The sequence below is a fragment of the Calliphora vicina genome, chromosome X, assembly GCF_958450345.1.
Source record: "Calliphora vicina chromosome X, idCalVici1.1, whole genome shotgun sequence".
NCBI lineage: Eukaryota > Metazoa > Arthropoda > Insecta > Diptera > Calliphoridae > Calliphora > Calliphora vicina.
In genome coordinates, this window is record NC_088785.1 from 7151182 (window position 1) to 7170770 (window position 19589).

General features: G+C 33.8%; 1 protein-coding gene across 1 annotated transcript in view; it reads left to right on the forward strand.

Annotated features, from left to right (window-relative positions):
- LOC135962850 (serine-rich adhesin for platelets) overlaps window positions 1-17259 on the forward strand; it is a 33165-nt gene extending 15906 nt beyond the window's left edge. The window contains exons 2-3 of the mRNA XM_065514754.1: window positions 9001-9051; window positions 9445-17259. Coding sequence (XP_065370826.1) covers window positions 9001-9051; window positions 9445-17255 — 7862 coding nt within the window. The 3' untranslated portion in view covers window positions 17256-17259. The remainder of the gene's footprint in view (window positions 1-9000; window positions 9052-9444) is intronic.
- Window positions 17260-19589: the final 2330 nt, after the last annotated feature.

Below are 19589 nucleotides of genomic sequence, written 5' to 3' on the forward strand. Positions count from 1 at the left end.
TCAAAATATAGTAACTAGGGATGCCAGATTCAGATTCGCAAAAAGCTGGACATTTGGCTTTAAAAAGCTGGACAAATCAAAAAAACTGGACATTAAAAAATTACTGAGAAAATGTTAATTTTAGTTTTCTGTAAATAATTTTTTTTAAATATATTTTTATCCATTGTAATCAAAATGTATATGTATTACACTGTGCTACAGTGAAAAGAACTTGGAAAACGACCTAGTGTGGGTCTTGTTGAGAACATACAAATTGTGTAAAAAAATTTCAGAAACACCCACAAATTTAAAAGTTATTCCAAAAAACCGTTTTCAGTGATGTTCATCAACATAACGGTCACTATAATTTTTTAATGGGTTTAGAAAAAAACTGAATCAGTTTAACTGATTATGCTTTAAAATGAATTTTATGAAAGGTTAATTATTTGCCTTTCCGTAAATGTTTAAAATTTAAATCGGTCTAAAAATTTGTGAGTTAGAGGTACTAAAATTCTGCGACCTACCGTAAAACAGTTGTTTCAAAATTTTGTTCCTAATGCCAAAAACTATCAAAAAATCTATTGCACAATATCGATTGCTAAATCGACCCACCCTAATATACATATATATTTACATACATACATATGTATGTAAATAAAGAAAGAATTAAAAGTAATAAATTAAATACTAAAAACACTGCCACTTTATTTCGTTTTTGAGCTTACGGATTTGTCCAATTCCAAACCTTTAGAGATCTGTAAATAATTTTGAAAATCTGTACAAGATTCCTCTAAATTTGTCCAATGGTCCAATGACATTCGGTTTCTTTCTTTAGTATAGAGTTTGTTTAAAATAGGAAAAACTCTTTCACAGAAAGCGTTGCTTCTGGTATTGTAAATGCGAAATATACAACTTTTCTAAAATTCTCGAATTTATTCCTTTCACCTTTGATAAACAAAATGGATCCATATCATTTGACAAATCTCTTGATATTTGTTTATAAGATTCACGAAGGAGCAGTAATAGATAGATGGTTTACCGTTATCTATTATATATTTTCATCCCAAGGAAATAGGACATTTTATAAATTTAAAAATGCAATTTTTTTTTAAAAAAAAAGTAGTCATCACCAAAGCTGTAACGATTTTCTAAATAGCTAACTGTTGTTTTTTTAAAGTCTTATAATTCCGTCTTAAAAGTTTTGTGTTAATTGAACGAAATTTTTTTTTCAAAATGTTAACTTTGGTGCCAAAAAATTTGTTATGTATTCTACATTTGAGGCTATTCATAAGTACGGTCAATTATATCGTGCAACTCTAAAAATGTACAAGAGTCATTATCAAGAGTTGTAAATTCCTGCATTATGTTTTGCATAAAATATAAAAATGCTTCTAATAATCTTTCCCGTTTACATTCTTCTTTTGGTATTTATTTTGTTCCTTTCTTCAAAAAATACATACATACATACATAATACATAGTAGTAGTAAGTAAATATTCATTTATGGATATTATTGTCGAAAAATTAAATTTTAGCTTGAAACTGGACAGGCATCAAAAAAGCTGGACAATCCAGCCAAGTCCAGCCCGGCTGGCAACCCTATTAGTAACCCATTTTAGATGGCCCAATATGTTCTTCATTACTTTGTAAAGGGCAAAAAAACTAAAAAATCTAATTATTGGGATTTTTCAAAACTTTTTTGGGAATTGCGAGATTCCTGATAATAAATCTAAAAATTTGTTTTTATTTTTAAATTTTCAATAGAAAAATCTATAAACTGTAAAATTTTATTAAAAAATATTCATAAATAAAAATTTAATTTCAATTTGAAAAATTTGTATCTTTGCACAATCTCAATAAAAAACATTAAGGGTACTCATTTAAACGCTTAAGTTTCCCATTTGTGCAAATGGGCAAATTTGCGCGACATGTTTCATGAACCCACCTTTTCAATTTTGTGCAAGTTTATACAGAAAATTTATATTTGTCAAATAAAAATACATAAATTCAACAAAAGCTTTAATAATTTTTTTTCAAATTGTATAAATTTTAATTTTAAAATGTTGAATGATAGTTAAATCTTTGAAACAAACGGTGGTATACATAGTTTGGAGGACTTTGTTTATGTTCTAGCTGTTGGTTAATGTTTTCATACACAATGTCATTTAATACAATCATTCTGTTCCAAAGTTACACAATTTTCACATGCACAAAATGTTTATATTTTATTTGATTTTTATTTCTTATAAATAAAAGTAAACAAAAGCAGCTGATTCATCAAATGCACAATAAATTCAAGTTTGCGAGTCTAAATTGTCGCGCAAACTTATCGGAGTTGTGCAAACGAGTTTCCATACATTTTTTGACATTTCATTTGCGAGAGTGTAAAAATGCACAGATTGCACAATTTGCGAGGCTTTTAAGCGTCTTATTTTTTTTTACATATTTTTCAAAAAAAAAACTATTCCATGAATTTTTTAATTGACAAAAGTTATAAATATTTTTAAAAAATTAGACATAATCTTCTATCTATTGATATATAACATGTGAGAGAACTTAATATCTCGCACAGAATTTAAAAAAAAGTTACAGTAAAACTCCACAGAGCCATACCCGATCAAGACTTAGATGAGGACCATTTGTATATGAAGGCTTTCTCTTTAGTGAGCAATTCTAGTTTTTAAATTATAGTTATACGACTTTAATACTTATTGTTAGGCCTGTAAAAAACATAAGTATTTAACAAACAAAAAATAATGCGTAAAACATTGGTGTTCACTGATCATAATATCGAGCCCATAGCGCCAAATTATCGTAAGCGACATTTTCTACGAGGTGTCCTCAAAGTAGCACACCTCGGGTATGTTACATTTTTAAAAAGATCCTATTTCTTCGTTTGTGTTTAGATTTCAAAAAAATTACACATATACATATAGCGCTACAAAAGACCTAGTCGTAGCTATCAATTATCTCTTTTAGCTTAGGAGATATTCGCATTTGAAAATTAAATTTTTACCAGTTTTACCCAACCTACTTCAGTTTTTTGATAACAGCGTATCCAAATATTTTCCGATTTTCTCCAGTTTTCCTTCATTAGACTAACAACATATGTATGTGTCAAATAGAAAAAGAAGTGTTTAAAAATAATGACTAAGTCCAAAGTTATATGCATTTTAATTTATAAAGCCTATTTTTCGCAAATTTTTTGATAAAAAAGAACTTTTTTTCTTTTTAAGTTATCGCAAAAAAATGTTAAAAGGATGTATAAGGAATTTATAATTTCTGAAAGCTAAGTTTTCATAAAATATTTTAATTGAAAAAAACATTAAAAAATTTCCTTACCGAGGGGACCAGGTCCATTCAAAAAAACACTTATTTTTTTATGTAAAATTAAAATTTAGGGAAAAAATTCTCAAATCGCATATTCGATATCAAAATATAGTAACCGATTTTAGATGGATCAATATGCTTTTAATTATTTTGTAAAGAGTTCCGATAACTCGGACCCTGCTATGGATATTATAGCCAAAAAAACTAAAAATTTCCATTTTTGGGATTTTTCAACAATTTTTGGAGAATTGCGGGATTGCAGATAATAAATTTCAAAGTTCGTTTTTATTTTTCCATTTTGAATAGAAAATTTTACATAACTGTGAAATTTCATTAAAAACTATTCATAAATAACAATTTTATTTCAATTCGAAAAATTTGTATCTATGCAAAAATTCAATAAAAAACATTTTTTGTCATATTTTTCAATAAAGTATTCCATGAATTTTTAATTGTCAAAAGTTATAAATATTTTTGAAAAATAGGCAAATAGCTTGAACGAAATTATAACATTTTTAATTTTATGTATAAATTTCAAAATAATCGAAAGAACTTGTGTTTTGTCGCTTACGATAATTTGGCGCTAAGGGCTCGATATGTTTCGACTACAGTCGTAAATTTTATCATAATATGATGGTCTTAGATTATTTTTGCCACAACCATGTTTATTTTTTCCCTTTACCGCAAATTTTAAAAATATATTCGTATAAAAAAAATTTATAAAAAAAATATTTGCGTTTTTTGGATGCAAAAAATAAAAAAATGATCTCCAAACAACCGCGAAAAAATAATACCATTTTTTTAAATAACTTTCAATGGTCTTTTCGACTATACTAGTAGGGCAATTTGGATATTTGCAAAAAATGTTATGGCCCTAATGTACATATTTACATAAATCTCTACATAAAACAATCAACCCGAATTATTTGTTGTGAAAGTAACACCGGTTAAACAGGTACTGGTAGATAGGTATTGACATACAACATTCTCATTCATACTCATTAGTTCACTCATTCAACATGTACTTATGTAAGTGTTCGAACAAATATGCCCAGCAGTTCTGGGTGACTGTCTAAAACTAGTGATTTTACCTTTCACTTATATATTTTGGGACATTTAACACATAAGTGATTTTACACTTAAAAATTTTAACCAAAAGCAAAACTCATTTAAAATGTACACACGCTTGTAAGCACATACAGTTCTCTGAAAATAAGCGAATTCACTTAGTTGTGAATAAATTTGAAAATAATTCATTGATTTTTCGGTTTTTCATGATTTTTTTTAAAACAAAAAAATTGGATATTTCTAAATATTAAAAAAAAATATATTTTTTGCTTCAATTTGTTATTATAACTCCGAAACTACTGAGCCGATTAAAAAGCAATATATGTATATGTGAAAATTTGTACATAGCATGGGCAAAATGTTTTCAAAATTAAATCAATCGAAAGAAGAACATTAACTACCCAATTTTATGTACATATATCAAACAAAAATTTTGTGAAAATGAGCGAATTCACTTAATCGTAAATAAATTCGAAAAGAATCAATCGATTTTTATTTTTGATATCTCATTTTGTTTCTATTATATGCGGCTTTCCGACAAAGTAATAAACCTGAACAAGTTCTGCCGTTTTCGATTTTTCATGAGTTTTTTAAAACAAAAAATTTGCTATTTTCACGTAAAAAATATATTTTTTGCTTCAATTTGTTATTATAACTCCGAAACTACTAAACTACTAAACCGATTAAAACGTAATATATAAACAGATTAAAGGTTATGTAATTTTGAAATTTTCTAAGTTTACTTCAATAATATCGGACTAGCCCTTATCACAAATTATGTGGAGAAACAACTAAAAAATTCACAATTTTAGAAAAAAAAAATTAAGAAAAAACTTTTCCATAGAATTTTAAATTTGTATCATATTTGTACTACTGGAACCACAATACATCAAAATTGTGTAGTGGTTTAAAAAGCCTCTAACAGGAATATGGTCCCATTGTAGTAAGCATAGATTAGTCGGAGGAAGGTTTGCCAAGCAGTCGGTTATTTATTTGTCTAGATGATATTTTTTAAACTAACTATTTGAAGTAGGGTATTCAAATTATTTGATTTTTCTCTTGTTCGAATAAAACGAATAATTCGATTAAGAGATTTTAACTTGTTCGAATAATTCGATCACACGTTTAAAATTAATCGAATTATTCGAATAATTTAATTTTTTTTTTAAAAAAAGTAAAGAATGAAGTTTTGATGTAAGTTTTTTTAATATTTGATTGTTAAAGAAAAACCAAAAATAACGTTAAAGTTAACAATTCAAGTATTGATGATGTTAAAAAACATTCGAAATCAAAGTCCATCATTAAATTTTCATTGACAACGTTACCGAATATTTGCTTAATCAAGTGGTCTTAGGGAATTACACAAATCTGTCCAAAGTTTGATATAATTTTCAGTGAACGTGACTAATTTGAAGAAGTGCATGATTGACGCATTTATAAATACGCAAAAAGTTTATTGCAATGTTAGGCAAAGATGTGCAACGATGTTTATAAGCGAACGATCAGTACTCGAATGAATACCCTAGTAGCTAGTAAGATATCTGAGTTTATGTAACCGGTATATCAAATGATAGGTAATATCAAAAGTTCGGGACAGTCACCCAGAACAGCTGGGACCTTTTTAAAAAAATAGTTTCTCAAAAATACGTACATAGTAATGTTTCTTTGGATGGAAGTATAGTAATTATGTTTGTTTGTGTAAAGGGAAAGTTTTAAAATTCGATGTTTATTATTTTAAGATTAAAAACCTGATGATGACGATGACCTTAAAGTATGTACGTAAATATAATGGCAATCCAGTAAAATTATGAAATATTTAATTGCATGTACGAACACCTATCTACCTACATACTACATTCATACAGTCCAACCAAATGAATGAATGTTTGTATGGCGTAAAACTGTATAATGTATGGGAAAAACTTCCTTTAACCAGTTCATAAAATAGACAATCGTTTGTAGGCACGATTATTTTTTTAGTTTAAAGAAAGTAAAATGTTTATTTCACCAACGATTTTATTAAATGATTTGTCTGCGTAACAAATATGAAATACCTACAACATTTAAAAAGTATTACTTTCACAAATTATATGTTCTAGTCTCAATAAGGCGATGATATCCACACCAACTTAAACGAACGAGAATACACATTGGGGTGGGTCAAAACTATTTTGATGGTGATTTTGACACTGTGACAAAGGTAGCCCAGGCCAGCTAATAATGTTTGAATTGCAGGAGGCACCCAGTTAAAGTCGGTTTATTTTAAAACATACTTTAATTTTGACTATAGCACAGTGGTTTAGAAATAATTCGGTATATCGGGAACTGTTGGAGCGTGTCCCCGCAAAATTGGTCAACTCTGGCCAAATAATCTATTTATGTTCCGACTGAGCTGAAATTTAAAGTATAAATACTCCTGCAGAAGAGATATTTAGGTTTACTGATTTATTTTTTTTTAATGTTGGTCGATCTTTTTATGTTTTATTATATGTATATGGCGGAACTAAGGAGGGTCGGAATTTATTTTTAAAATATAAGCTATATTGGCAATAAAATTCTAAATAAAAATAAAAGTTATCTTGTCTCTATAAAAAGTTACCCGCATCCAAAGTTCTGAGGGTGCGGTGGCTAGCGCGTTTGATCATTAAGCATGATATGGTATTTGCGGCCTTGGCTGGGAATCGAACCCAGCCGCTGCCAGTCATCAATATCAGTTTAAAATAATTATTAGTTTACTATACTAATAACTAATATTTATCACAGCGTCCTCCTTCGGTGGTATAACACTAAAACGCCACAGAAGTAAAATAAATAAAGGAGGTTGCCTTGACTAATGCGCCATATCACCACCAGAGGCGATGCAACCTGCACTAATAATAAACATAACGCGCAATTGCAGAGTTGTCAATTAAAAGCTTTTCTCCTTTTACCACATTTTCTTCTACACTCTATCACCAAAGAAAGTAACACAATTATATATAGGCATATTAATTGCCTGAGTGTTACTTCTCTTCTCTTCTCTTCTCTTTTTTTTTTTTTTTTTTTTTTTTTTTTTTAAAAAGTTGGAACATGTAAAAAGGGCGTTATTTTTAACACCCCTATGCAAAATTGACAAACTTTTTTTAAAAAAAATTTTGGTTTGAGTAAATAATTGTAAAAAGGCAAAGCACCGATCCTCGAAAAAGATCCATATTTGTATAACCCTATATGTTTCTTAAATACCTACAAAGTTGTTTTATTATCACATGGTAAATAACGTCACAAAAACTCAGTTTTTGGAACACATTTTCCCCGTTTTAGGAATTTCGGTATTTAACCCTTTCAGATATTTTGTCCAATATATTGGGGTTTTTCCTTTTAAAGTCATGTTTTACATTCATTTTTTAAAATTTATTTATGAGATACATGTCCTTTAAGAAACTTCGTCCAATATATTTGACCTCCCCTGGCAGGCAGTTGTGACGATTTACCTGTAATTTGACTTCATATTCTTAATAAGCAGCCTCAAATTTGCTTACGCTGAAATTTTCAGTCTTCTATCTCAACTAATTCTATATAATGTCTGAAAGGGTTAAAAATATCAATCTCCAAGTCCTAAGGATTTTACCAATATCAAATACTTATATAAAAAGCCTTTATTTACTCCTCAGAAGTTCCACAAACCTTGCGCGTTTTGAAAAATGTTTACGTTTTTTCATACATTACATGTAATACTCTTTTTAAGTCAGTATCTGTTTGAATTCAAAAGTTGCATTTGATATTTTATGGTCTCATTTTGTATCTTCAAATGGATTTTCGTTTACGTTTGGAAGGAAAAAATAAAAATTTGGTATTTTTTAAAACGAAACGATATTTGCATGGTACCAAGTTTGAAAACATCGTTTTTATGTCAACTTTCTGCCAAATAAATAAAATTATTTTTATTTATTTTAAAACAAATAAAGGTTATTGAAACAATTTTGAAATGTTTGAATGTTTTTTTACATTTGTTTGAAAAAAAAGCATGTAAATGTGTATACTATGCCAAAATTTTGTAAAACGTAACGAAACGTTTTTTTCGAAAAAATTTGTCATTATTAGAAAATATTTATTTCCATTTTTTTTAAATGCATATATTTCACCACAATAATAACACTGTGCTACACTCAAAATGATGATTTGGCAAATGATGACAGTTAAGAATGTTTAAATTTGCGGGTCCAAAAAAATATACTTTTGCCCATATCTCTATACTCAGCTAGACCTACAACCTTCGCCAAGTTATTGCATAAAACTTACTTTTCTTTTGAAGATAGCATGGTCTATTAAATAAATTTTTGTTTTATGTTTTTTTTTTTTTTTTTTAATTTTGACATTTATTTATTTGTTCGAATTTTATTTGTTCTGATGTTAGCAATATATTTCGAGAAATTCAAATAAAATTCTAACTAGATTGAATTTCGAAAAACGGAACAGCTGTCATTAATAAGATGTTGCTAGACATTTTACTTCGATGTATCAAAAATGCAGTAATAGTTATTATGTATCTTAAAATCCATTTAATTTAGCAATATAATTTTAACATTATCCTTGAATCGTTTATTCTTAAATTTTAATATAATTTTTATATGTATATTTTTTGCAGATGATATTTATATAGTTAAACCAACACCTGCCTTACGTTTTGGTAAAGAAGGTAGGTACTGCAGTTTATAAGTAGTTTTTTTTAAATAATTTTAACTCGTATGTAAATATGTTCTATATGTAAAATATAACAAATGTCTATATGTTTCTTTTTTTCATTTTTTCTTTCTCTTTTTCTCTTTTTTATATGTAAAAATGACTTTCTTTACCCGTCACGTATCTTTATTTACGTGTGTGGATCCTGTGGATAACTGAACTTCCTTAAAATAAAATAAAAAACACTCTGCTATACATTTCCTCCCTTTCTATCACAATCATTATTATTTCAAACTGTATAAATCTATAACTGTTTCAATGTATAAAATTATCATTCCATTTATATATATAACGAATTGTAAATTTATTGCACTATGTGTTTAAATGTATAAATATGTAACATATAAAGAATTAACCACGGTTTTATTGGTAAATAATGAGAATCATGGACGGTTTATAAATGTGCGACCGGAAGTAGGGCTTTTAACTTCAACGGCTCGTACTTTTATACAGGAGGGTGTGACGACAGAATATGCCACTCAAGTAGTGGGCACTACGCTTGATAATGGCCGAGTATATGCTCAATATTTAAAGAAAAGCTCTCGTGTTTTATACGATGGTGGCAGTGCGATGCCCTCCGTTGTTACCAGTTGGGTAGGCGAGTCACTTCATAGTGAGGCCGTGTTCTTGCCTCAAAGTCATAACGATTTATTCGATGCGGATCAGCCTGACTGGCAGGCCATAGATGATCGTTTATTGGGTGATCGTCGTCATCATGACGATTTTGTTGGCAACACCGATTATGTGGGCTTGCGCAGCAAATCATCCTCAGCCACAAGTTCTCAGAGTGAAATAAAATCATTGGGTATAACTTCAAGTTTAGGTTACACGACGAATTCGAAATCTTCTTACGATTTTGTAACGCATTTGGGGGAGAACGCTCGTAAGGTGGCGGCTAATAAAGTTTTACCTATTGGTGATCTGCCAACATATACCATCAAACAGAACTATGAGCCAAGTGCTTACTTAACATCCAATGATGATGTTGGTTTAGAGGAGGATAATGATGAGGAAGCTTTTGGACGCAATCCGAAATTGATATACAAAAAATTAATGCAAAACCATGTGAGAAGTGAAAATGAATCTGCTTCAGTATTGCAGGCACCTAAGCCCCTTATTCCCTTCAGCCGTCATTTCGCTACAGTGACCTATTATGGTTTTGCTGATTTTACTACAGTGGTGGGTGATAGTGTAATTGTTTTCTCACCGAGTACTTCAACCCAGAATATGAATTATCAGGCTCAGGTAACTTCCATAAAGGGAGAGGCTACATTGGGGGCTGGCTCACCCCAAAGTATAACTAAAGTTCCCATTACAATTGCTCAAGATATTATAGAGCCCACAATAGCTCAACAGCCTTCAATTAAAACGTCGTTGGATGCAGCAAGCGCTACAGTCATGGAAATGGATACTGGCCTAGATGAAACTTCATCTACTTCTTCTTCGACTACTACTGTAATTACTACAAGTAGTGAAAAAACAGATGCGAAACAAGAATCTGTTACTTTATTGGAAACCTCTGAAGTTGTTGTACATCCAACGCAAAGTGAAATGTCAAGCATTGAATCAACCTCAAAAACAGCACCTGTGATGCTGTCACGTCCTTCCAATGAAGAGATTTTGAGAATTTATAATGCCTTAGCCAATGCCAATGTTGAGGCAGATAAAGTACAAATACAATCAACAGCTGCCTTAAATACCACCATTATAACTGACGCAACCTCCGCGGATGATGAAGTACAGCTGAAAACCTCAAATGTGGAAATATTTGGAGGAGCAACTACGATATTCTTTGAAGATGATCCTTTTGCAAATTTTGTGGACGCGTCTAAAACACAAACTTCCACCAATCTAGACTCTACTATCGCTACACAAAATATGTCCACCTCCTTAGGTAAGAGCAGTACGTTTTCTCTTAAGGAGTCAACCGAAGTGCCAACAATTGAAGTAACAACAGAAGAGAGTAAAAGTGAAACTACTACTGATGCGGCATTGACTTCATCAGAAATTATATTGGATACAGAAGTTGAGAACATTATTACTACTCCCGTACCAAATACGAAACATTCTAACCAAGATGAAAATTCCCCAGCCGACATGTTGCCGAATGTGCTAATCAAAGAAATTGATCCAAATAATGAGGAAGTTCCCCAGGATTGTATAAGTACTTCACAGGTATTCTTAACTCAATTGCCCAAGACAGTTACACAAACGGAGACAGTAGTTATAACCATTAATGAATCGGAGTTAAGAACTGAAATAAAGCAGCAAATTCAGCCCACATTTGAAATTAAAGAAGCCACAAAATATTATTGCATACAAGCCTCACAAGTTCAGGCCAATCAAATTGAAAGTCCCCTAGTAAAGCAGACAATTTCGGCATTGGAAAATAAAGACCAACATTTGGCACCGGTTGATGTAACCGAAGTGAATGAAGAGGATGTAACGGAAACGTTTGTTTGGACTACAACTGAAGAAACGTTATTTACAGATAAAACCGAACAACCAGATGAAGATGAAAAGAAGCAGGATATTTCGAAACCCACTGGTCTGGCTACTAGTGCTGAATTAGAGGTAGATGAAAACGAACAAGAAGACGATGGCGATGAAGAGGCTTCAGGTCAACCAGACGATGAGGAGGAGGAAGATGATGAGGAAATTGAACTAATCTACAAAACATTGTATACCACTTACACCTACTTAACTACGTTCTTCCATGATGAATCCACCTCCATATCTAGCCACACCGAAGTGGTTACAAATGTTATGACCTCAACGCTGGGTATAAGTTCAACAAAAGAATCGACAAGCACATATATTATAGCTAATGTCGATGACAATGAAATTAATCCTACAGGTAGCTTAGCGGTCACAACACAAATGGAAACTACAAAACGCTATGTGGTGCCTTCGGAAGTTGAGAGCTTTATACGAACTGATGAGATAGAAACGGATGCCGATATTGTTGATAACTCGTATGTATCTAGCAAAAGTTCTGAATCTTTGACAACATTTTATACTACCTATACCTATTACACGACAATATTTGCTGAAGGCGAAACGGATATAATGTCTCATACCGAAATAATTACAAACGTTAAGAAATCTGCAACATCAGCTACCTCGGAGGCTGAAAAAATTATGCCCACGATATCATCTTACTCAGCTGCAGCAAATGAGGAAAATATTGCAACTACTATATACCAAGGGGAAGAAGAACTGATTCGTGAAATTGAATCAAGATCAATGTCGCGTTCCGCAACCTTAGCAGCCAACGATAAAGCCCTTTTACCCGATATACCCGAACTAGGAGATCTTTCCGCAATTACTTTGATTACCGATGTACGTTCCTCTAGTTCGCCCGGAGATAAGCAAATTATTAACAAAATTAGCGCACCAGCAACGATTTCCAATGATACAGTTCTCCCACAGCAACAATCCATATTAGAAGATCAGATAAGCTCAGAAAGCAATACAGATACAGATGAAATAATACCTTCAGCCACATTACTTTTGCAAACTAGTTTCACCACATTCACTTATTATACCACCATGTACAGTGGCGATGAAACCAATGTCATAAGTCGTTTGGAGACCATGACCAACACGGTAACCGAAACTCTGAAGCCCTCCAAAAAGATCGACTTAAAAGATGCCTCTCTGCCCATCACTTACTTTACGACATTTACCTATTGGACAAAATTAGCTAAAGAAGGTCAAATAACAACATTAAGCCGCGAGGAGATCATATCGAATGTGATTGTACCAACTATGGTACAACCAGAAACTCAAGAAACGCATACTCAAATGGAAAGTCTCGAGAATACAAAAAACAAGGACAGTGATGTAGTTGCTAATATAGTCACTGAAACAATATTGACAGAAGAAACAACTTCGAATGAAGTACATGATGAAAATGTATTAAATCAAGCCCACCTGTCAGAACTAACCACAAATATGTCGGCCGGTCAACATACCACAAATATATTAGAGCCCACCACTTATTATACCACATACACATATTACACAACATCTTATGAAGCAGATAAGACCATAACAGATTCACGTTTTGAAACGGCCACCAATATTGTGACCCCAACCGTGACATTATCAAACACCAAGGAACGTGATGAGGATTCAGCCAAATTAGAAAAACCCATATATTCTTCAGCCACTCCGGCACAATCTCAAATCAATGTCTCCGACGCCTCAACATCGGAATTAGTTTTATATGATTTCAAGAAAATAATTGATGCTGATGGTATTTCCACTATCTTCTTTACAACTGAAATAAAGCCAACCTTAAATTCGGACGGTGTGCTTACAGAAGTTATAAGTTCCACTTCTAGTCTACTGATAAACGAGGAAAAACGAAGCATACAGGCAACCGAAGCCATGGAAAGTTCTGTCAACTCTCTGGGTGTGGAGGGTCAAATGCAAAAGCAATATAAAACTGGTTTGGTTAGATTAATTGAGGGCACACGTATAGCAAATAAGACCACAACTTTGTATCAAAGCAAGGTCATAGGTACAGTTATCGATCAACGTTATGCTCAGATTATAGAAAGCACTTCTAGCTTTATATTTGAAAAAACTAGAGCCCCGGAAGATTCCAATAGCATGAACGTGGAAATAATGCCAACAAGTTCAAGTGATGTGCAAAATATACAAGCCACCCAGCAGGTTAGCCTTGAAAGTAGTATTTCGCTGCCTAAAGTAGAGGGCAGTATTACGGAGACAAGCTTAGAGCAGGATATAGATAGTTCAACGAAGCCAGCCGAAGAAGTTGATGAGGAGAATTATTCCAAAACGGATGAGAAGTTACGTTTTCCATTCCAGACAAAGAAACCACCATTTATATCTCCTCTCAAACCGTTTTCCAACCGCAATCGCCCACAATTTGCTCCCAAGAAGAATAGCAGCGCCACAATAATAACAAGGAGTGACTTTACACCCACAATTACAGCTACGCCCGCACTAAAGACCATAAGTCGTTTTTCATCCACACGTAGAGGCAGTGCTAGCAGCAATTCTATATCATTTGCCTCGTCTTCCCGGCGTTTTGGGCGACCTAGCAAATCGTCTATAGCAGGGTCGGGATTACAAGTTGCTTCAACCGTAGGTCAGGCAGCATCTCGCAATCGTTTTGCCTCTTCATCGAGTGCACGTGGTTCTTTTGCTTCTAGCTCTAGACGTTTGGGAGGCTCGTCAAACACTATAAGACCGTCGTTTTCACGGCCATCACTGTTTTCATCTGGATTTTCAGGCAATTCAAGACTGAGAGTTAGGCCTACATCTACTGCTGACATAGGAGAGGTTTCGTCAGCCATTGATATTGCCACATCAGTCCCATTAAATTCTCAAGAAGACGGTGGAGGAGTTTCACAGAACCAGTATGATTTAGAGGATGATGAGGAAAACGCTACTGAAAGCAATAGAAAACAAAATAATCCACTCCTACGTCTGCGTAGACCGCTTAACAGACCTCAAGGTTTCACACCAGCCCGCCCACAGATAAATTCTCCCAACAATGCTGTCTCATTAAGAAGAAATCCCTTAATTAATCGAGGACGTAGTAGTAACGTGGCCACTTTAACATCTACGACAACTACCACAACAGCCAAACCAAAACCACGAACATTCCAACCGCCCCTTATAGCTCAAAATCGCATAAGACCTACTAATTCATTGTTCCCACCTCGTAATATATTTGGGGTGCAAAAAGCGGCGGTAACAACCGAGGAAAATAAAGATTTATCTGAAGAAGACACTAATGAGAACAATGATGATTCAGAATATGAAGATGATGACGATGAGGAGTTAGAGGGTGAAGACGAAGAGGAATCCAACCGAAGAAGACGTAGGTCACATAACAACACAGAACTAGTAGAAAAACACAAATTGCGTAACAAACGCGAAGCTGATAGTGCACAGCAAAATCGAAGCAATTTCCGCAATCGTTTTAGAAGACCCAAGTTAGCTTCACACGCACAGGCGGAATCGAAAAGCTCTGAAGATGAGGCAAGCGAAGCTAAGGAACCAGTTACAACTGGTATTCCTGCTTCAACGACAGCAACGCAAAGAACACGTACACGATTTGGAGCCAGGTATCCGCAACATTCTTCTTCGTCTACCACTAGTGCTACCACATCAAGTGCGTCATCCAATCATAAGGCTATACGACCCACACGTCCTACCAGTAATGGCCGAGCTCAGTTTACTTTGCGCGACAAAGATTCGTCTGCCATGAGTACCACACAAAAAGGTTTAACGACTGCAAAACGTCCGGCTTTCCGTCGACCACAGCCCGGTGGCACACATGGAACACGAAGATTGCCCAGTTCAACGGCTCCGTCATCTTCATCGTCTTCCTCGTCCGGCAAAAGGCGTTTAAAAAGTTTTACAAATAATGATGCCACAACAACTTCCCGTAATTCTGTTACTGGCCGCAGTCGATCTTCATCCACCACTTCAGGGCGTTCTCGGGTATCCTCGCCTTCTAGAGATAGTAATATTGGAGGCAGAAATCGAGCTAGAAATAATCATAATTACAACAGCAACAACAACAACAACAATGAACCCTTGATAATTGATAATAGTGGCACCATCACCGTAACCCATGTAATACCCACCGAAGTCACTATACCAGTGGTTAATGGAAAGGTAACCGAGTACAAACAAGTTGTAACCGCCAAAACTAGCACCGAAATCTTAGAACCCCAGCAATATACAACAACCATTGCGGCCAATGGTCTTCCCCAGTTGGCTCTTACCAGAGAAGATTCATCGGTAAACTATAATGGAGCCACCGAAGTCACACAATATGTTTTGCATGAAACACCAACCACCACAATTACCTTTACACCTACAACTATACGCGGACGTAAAACATCCTTCTCGCATGTACTGCCTTCCACAGTGTACTCGGTGGAGCAAGTGGTTTCGACGGTGCAGCCTCAAATATCGGCTAATGCTCCTTTGGCGAATATTCTTCTATCGCAATTGTTATTGGGCAATGTGGGTCTCCAGGCCGGTAATCCTTTATTGGGTGCTTTGGGAGGTGCTCTTTCGCAACCGGGTGTAGGTTTGGGAACAGCAGTCGGTCCAGCCCAACCGGCCACACCAGTTACCGAGTACAAAACGCATGCTTCCACATATGTAACCACAGTCGTTGAGGGACAATCAACCGTATTACCCATTACATTCCAAGGCAAAAAGATCTTAACAACTATATTTGATACAACAGCTCAAACCATAACTGCTACTGAATTTATCACGGATACTATTGTTACCACACCTACCGCTTTAGTACAACCCCAACCAGCAGTAAACAGCTTACTGTTGCAGCAACTACTGCTGCAACAGCATTTGCAACAGCAGCAACAACAATTGCAACAACCCACCCCAGATCCCAGTTACCCCCTTAATGCTATTTTAAATTCTGTACCACCACAATTTCTACTGGGCGGAGATAATTTGCAAGAACTTGAAGCCTCCAATAATATACGAGGATCTGGACAAAGTGATCTGCTAAATGATGACGATGATTTCACAGTAGGAAGCTCCGTAGATTTGGATGACATAGCTCTACAAGCCCAAGCCCAGACACACAAAACTGGCAGGAAAAAGACAAGAAAAAATGGAAAAAATCACAAACGCAAACAGAACAATAATGTGGAAGCACATGGAGCAGTCGAGAGCAGTGTCATAACATTGTACGTATCGGGAAGAAGGCCGGGAGAATTTAGCACAGTATTGTCTACCGTACAAGTACGTCCCGATTCGACTCAGTATAAAAGACATGCGCACACCATAGATACTGAAACAGATTATCTAAACGATGGCAGTGAACTTGTGAACGAATACTTGGCCCTGCCACCCGAAATAATTCTATTGGATGGCAAAGACAAACATGAAAATGAGGTAGTATATGAAAATGAAGGTGTTGCTACCCAGTCCTTAGAAAGTATAGTGGGTGATGTTAGTCTGTGGTATAGCACACAAACCACAACATCAATAACCACAAGTACGAACGATATGTCGAAAGTATCTGCAACAGAAATAATAACTGATCAACGTTATGACATGGCGGAAAGTCCGCGTTTGAATGTTGATACCCATGTGGCAAATTCAAGTTCAAATGAATATTTTTTTGTTTAACTGACCTTTCTAAGCCGTTTGTCCCCCAGCTTCAGACAAAGGTCAGACCAAATACAATGCAAACTTGTCAATATCAAATACAACTTACGGGGCAAATACAAACAATCGGCAAAATCACATTAGAAGAAACCCAACAATTCAAAATCCTAAATCCAAATTACCATATCCTTAAAAAACGCAGTATCACCGATACCGAAGAAGTTTTATCACAAAAACCAAAACTACGTCGCAAGTTAATCATAAAACGAAAAGTTGTACCTTCAAAATTAAACATGAATATATTAAACACGAGCAGTCAATATGAAAGCCAAACTCTCCTACCGCGTAAACGTATAAGAGTAATTAAACATAAGAAACTTATAACAAACATCTCAAATACAAGTATTACTGCCACACAAACTAATACCAGTAATACTACACCTCCACCTACCATCACTGTTACTAACATCAATACCTCATCCAAATCAACAACAACAACACTCATCAACAACACTCAAATTGAGCACGAACTTAAACAGTTAGAAGCTACAACCACAATGATGGGAGAGCAATCAAGTTCACTAGAACACAGTTCTCAACATGCAACTACACAATCACAATTAACCGATGACGACACAAACGAAAACAAGCCGACAGTGACATTGTCTTCGTCGTCTACAACTACATTGAAAAAACCAGCGACGAAAATAACCAACAATGCCAGAAAACGTAAACGCCAACGAAAACGGCAAAGACAACGTCATCCAAAAAAATTAACCGTAACTAGCGTACCTGTTATCCATACCACACTGCTAACGGTAACTAGCTTAAGCACTTCAATACGCACACGCACCTATACTTTAGTAGTGGATCGTGTCCAGGGTACTGAACATGAAATCCAAGTGACATCAACATTTGAACGCGTGCAAACTCAAACCGTACCAGTGACACTTTTAATAACACAAACTCTTTTTACAGCAAGCATGACTAAATCCATATAACAGACAGACAGACAGACCAATCAATACACAAATAAAAAAATATTATTTATTATTATGTTTACTTTGTTACTGTTATTAACGAGCCCTAAACAGCGAAAAAAAGCTTAACGAACCTCAATCATAAACATTTGTTATGCAGTAAGTTTTATTTTTTGTACTCTAGATATTTATCTATGCTATTAGAGCACTACTAATAACTACTACTTCTTTCGTTTTTTAACACTATTAAATTATCTAAAACAAATCTGGACTTAAAATAAATTAAGCACAGCATTGATATTTCAGCAAATATGTTAAGCACCAAATAAACTAGCCCACAATGGGCTGAGTGAAATATAAATAATAAATATATAGATAATAGTAAACCTGTTGCACAGTGCCCAGGAAAAAAACTGTAAATAAATCTGTAATTTCTAAACGTCTCAAAAATGTTAATAAAAAACTGAAAAATCTATGGAATCTATGTGTCACAAAGCACGAAAACAATGCACCCAAATTGATTTTTTGGTAAAAGCGGTTCAAAATCTTTCGGGATTTTATTTAAAAAATCATTAACAACAAATACATAAGTTTTCTAAAACTCGGGGAAAAAATAATTTCAACAATATTTTCATATATTCGGGTGCTCCATTTGGAACTTGTAACATCTTCTCCATTGTTCTTTAAGCCCCAAATTCAATACCGCTGATGCTATTTCTAACATCCAGTTTTAGATTTTATATTAGGGTTGGAAAATTTTGGAGTTGTTAACAATTTCCCTATATTTTTTTATAGTCAAATCAAGTTTTTATAGTTAAACATTTTATAAACATATAAATTACAGATATATTTTCCTTTTTTTTTTTGTAATTTCCTCACTGTGTATCGGTACAAACATGCAATACGTATCAATAGAAGAAAAGTTAAGCTTTAATAAAAAAACACCGATTACACTGTGTGACAAGAAATTTCAACCTCCATCATTTCAACGCGGGGTGAAAGTAAACTAAACAATTCCAAACCTATTGTAAATCGGAGTTTCATAACGAAATCACCAATTTTAGCAAATTATAAATTAAAAATACTGTGGATTCAAAATTTTACAAAAAATGCTTCAGGGATATTGTTCGTCCAGTAATCAACTTTCATTTAGCGTTGGAATCATTGAGTCTGAATAAGATGACCTGAAATTTGTGGCACTGTGAATTTCGCCTATAACGAACAAAAAGAAAGATATGTATATGCCAAGCTCAAACCAAAATGCTTTAAAATGTCAAAATCTTTAATTATTTATTTATGCATATAATTACTAGTTTTCACTATACTTTGTGTAATAAATACTGTTATAGTCGAGTGGCTGCCCGTTTATTTTTTT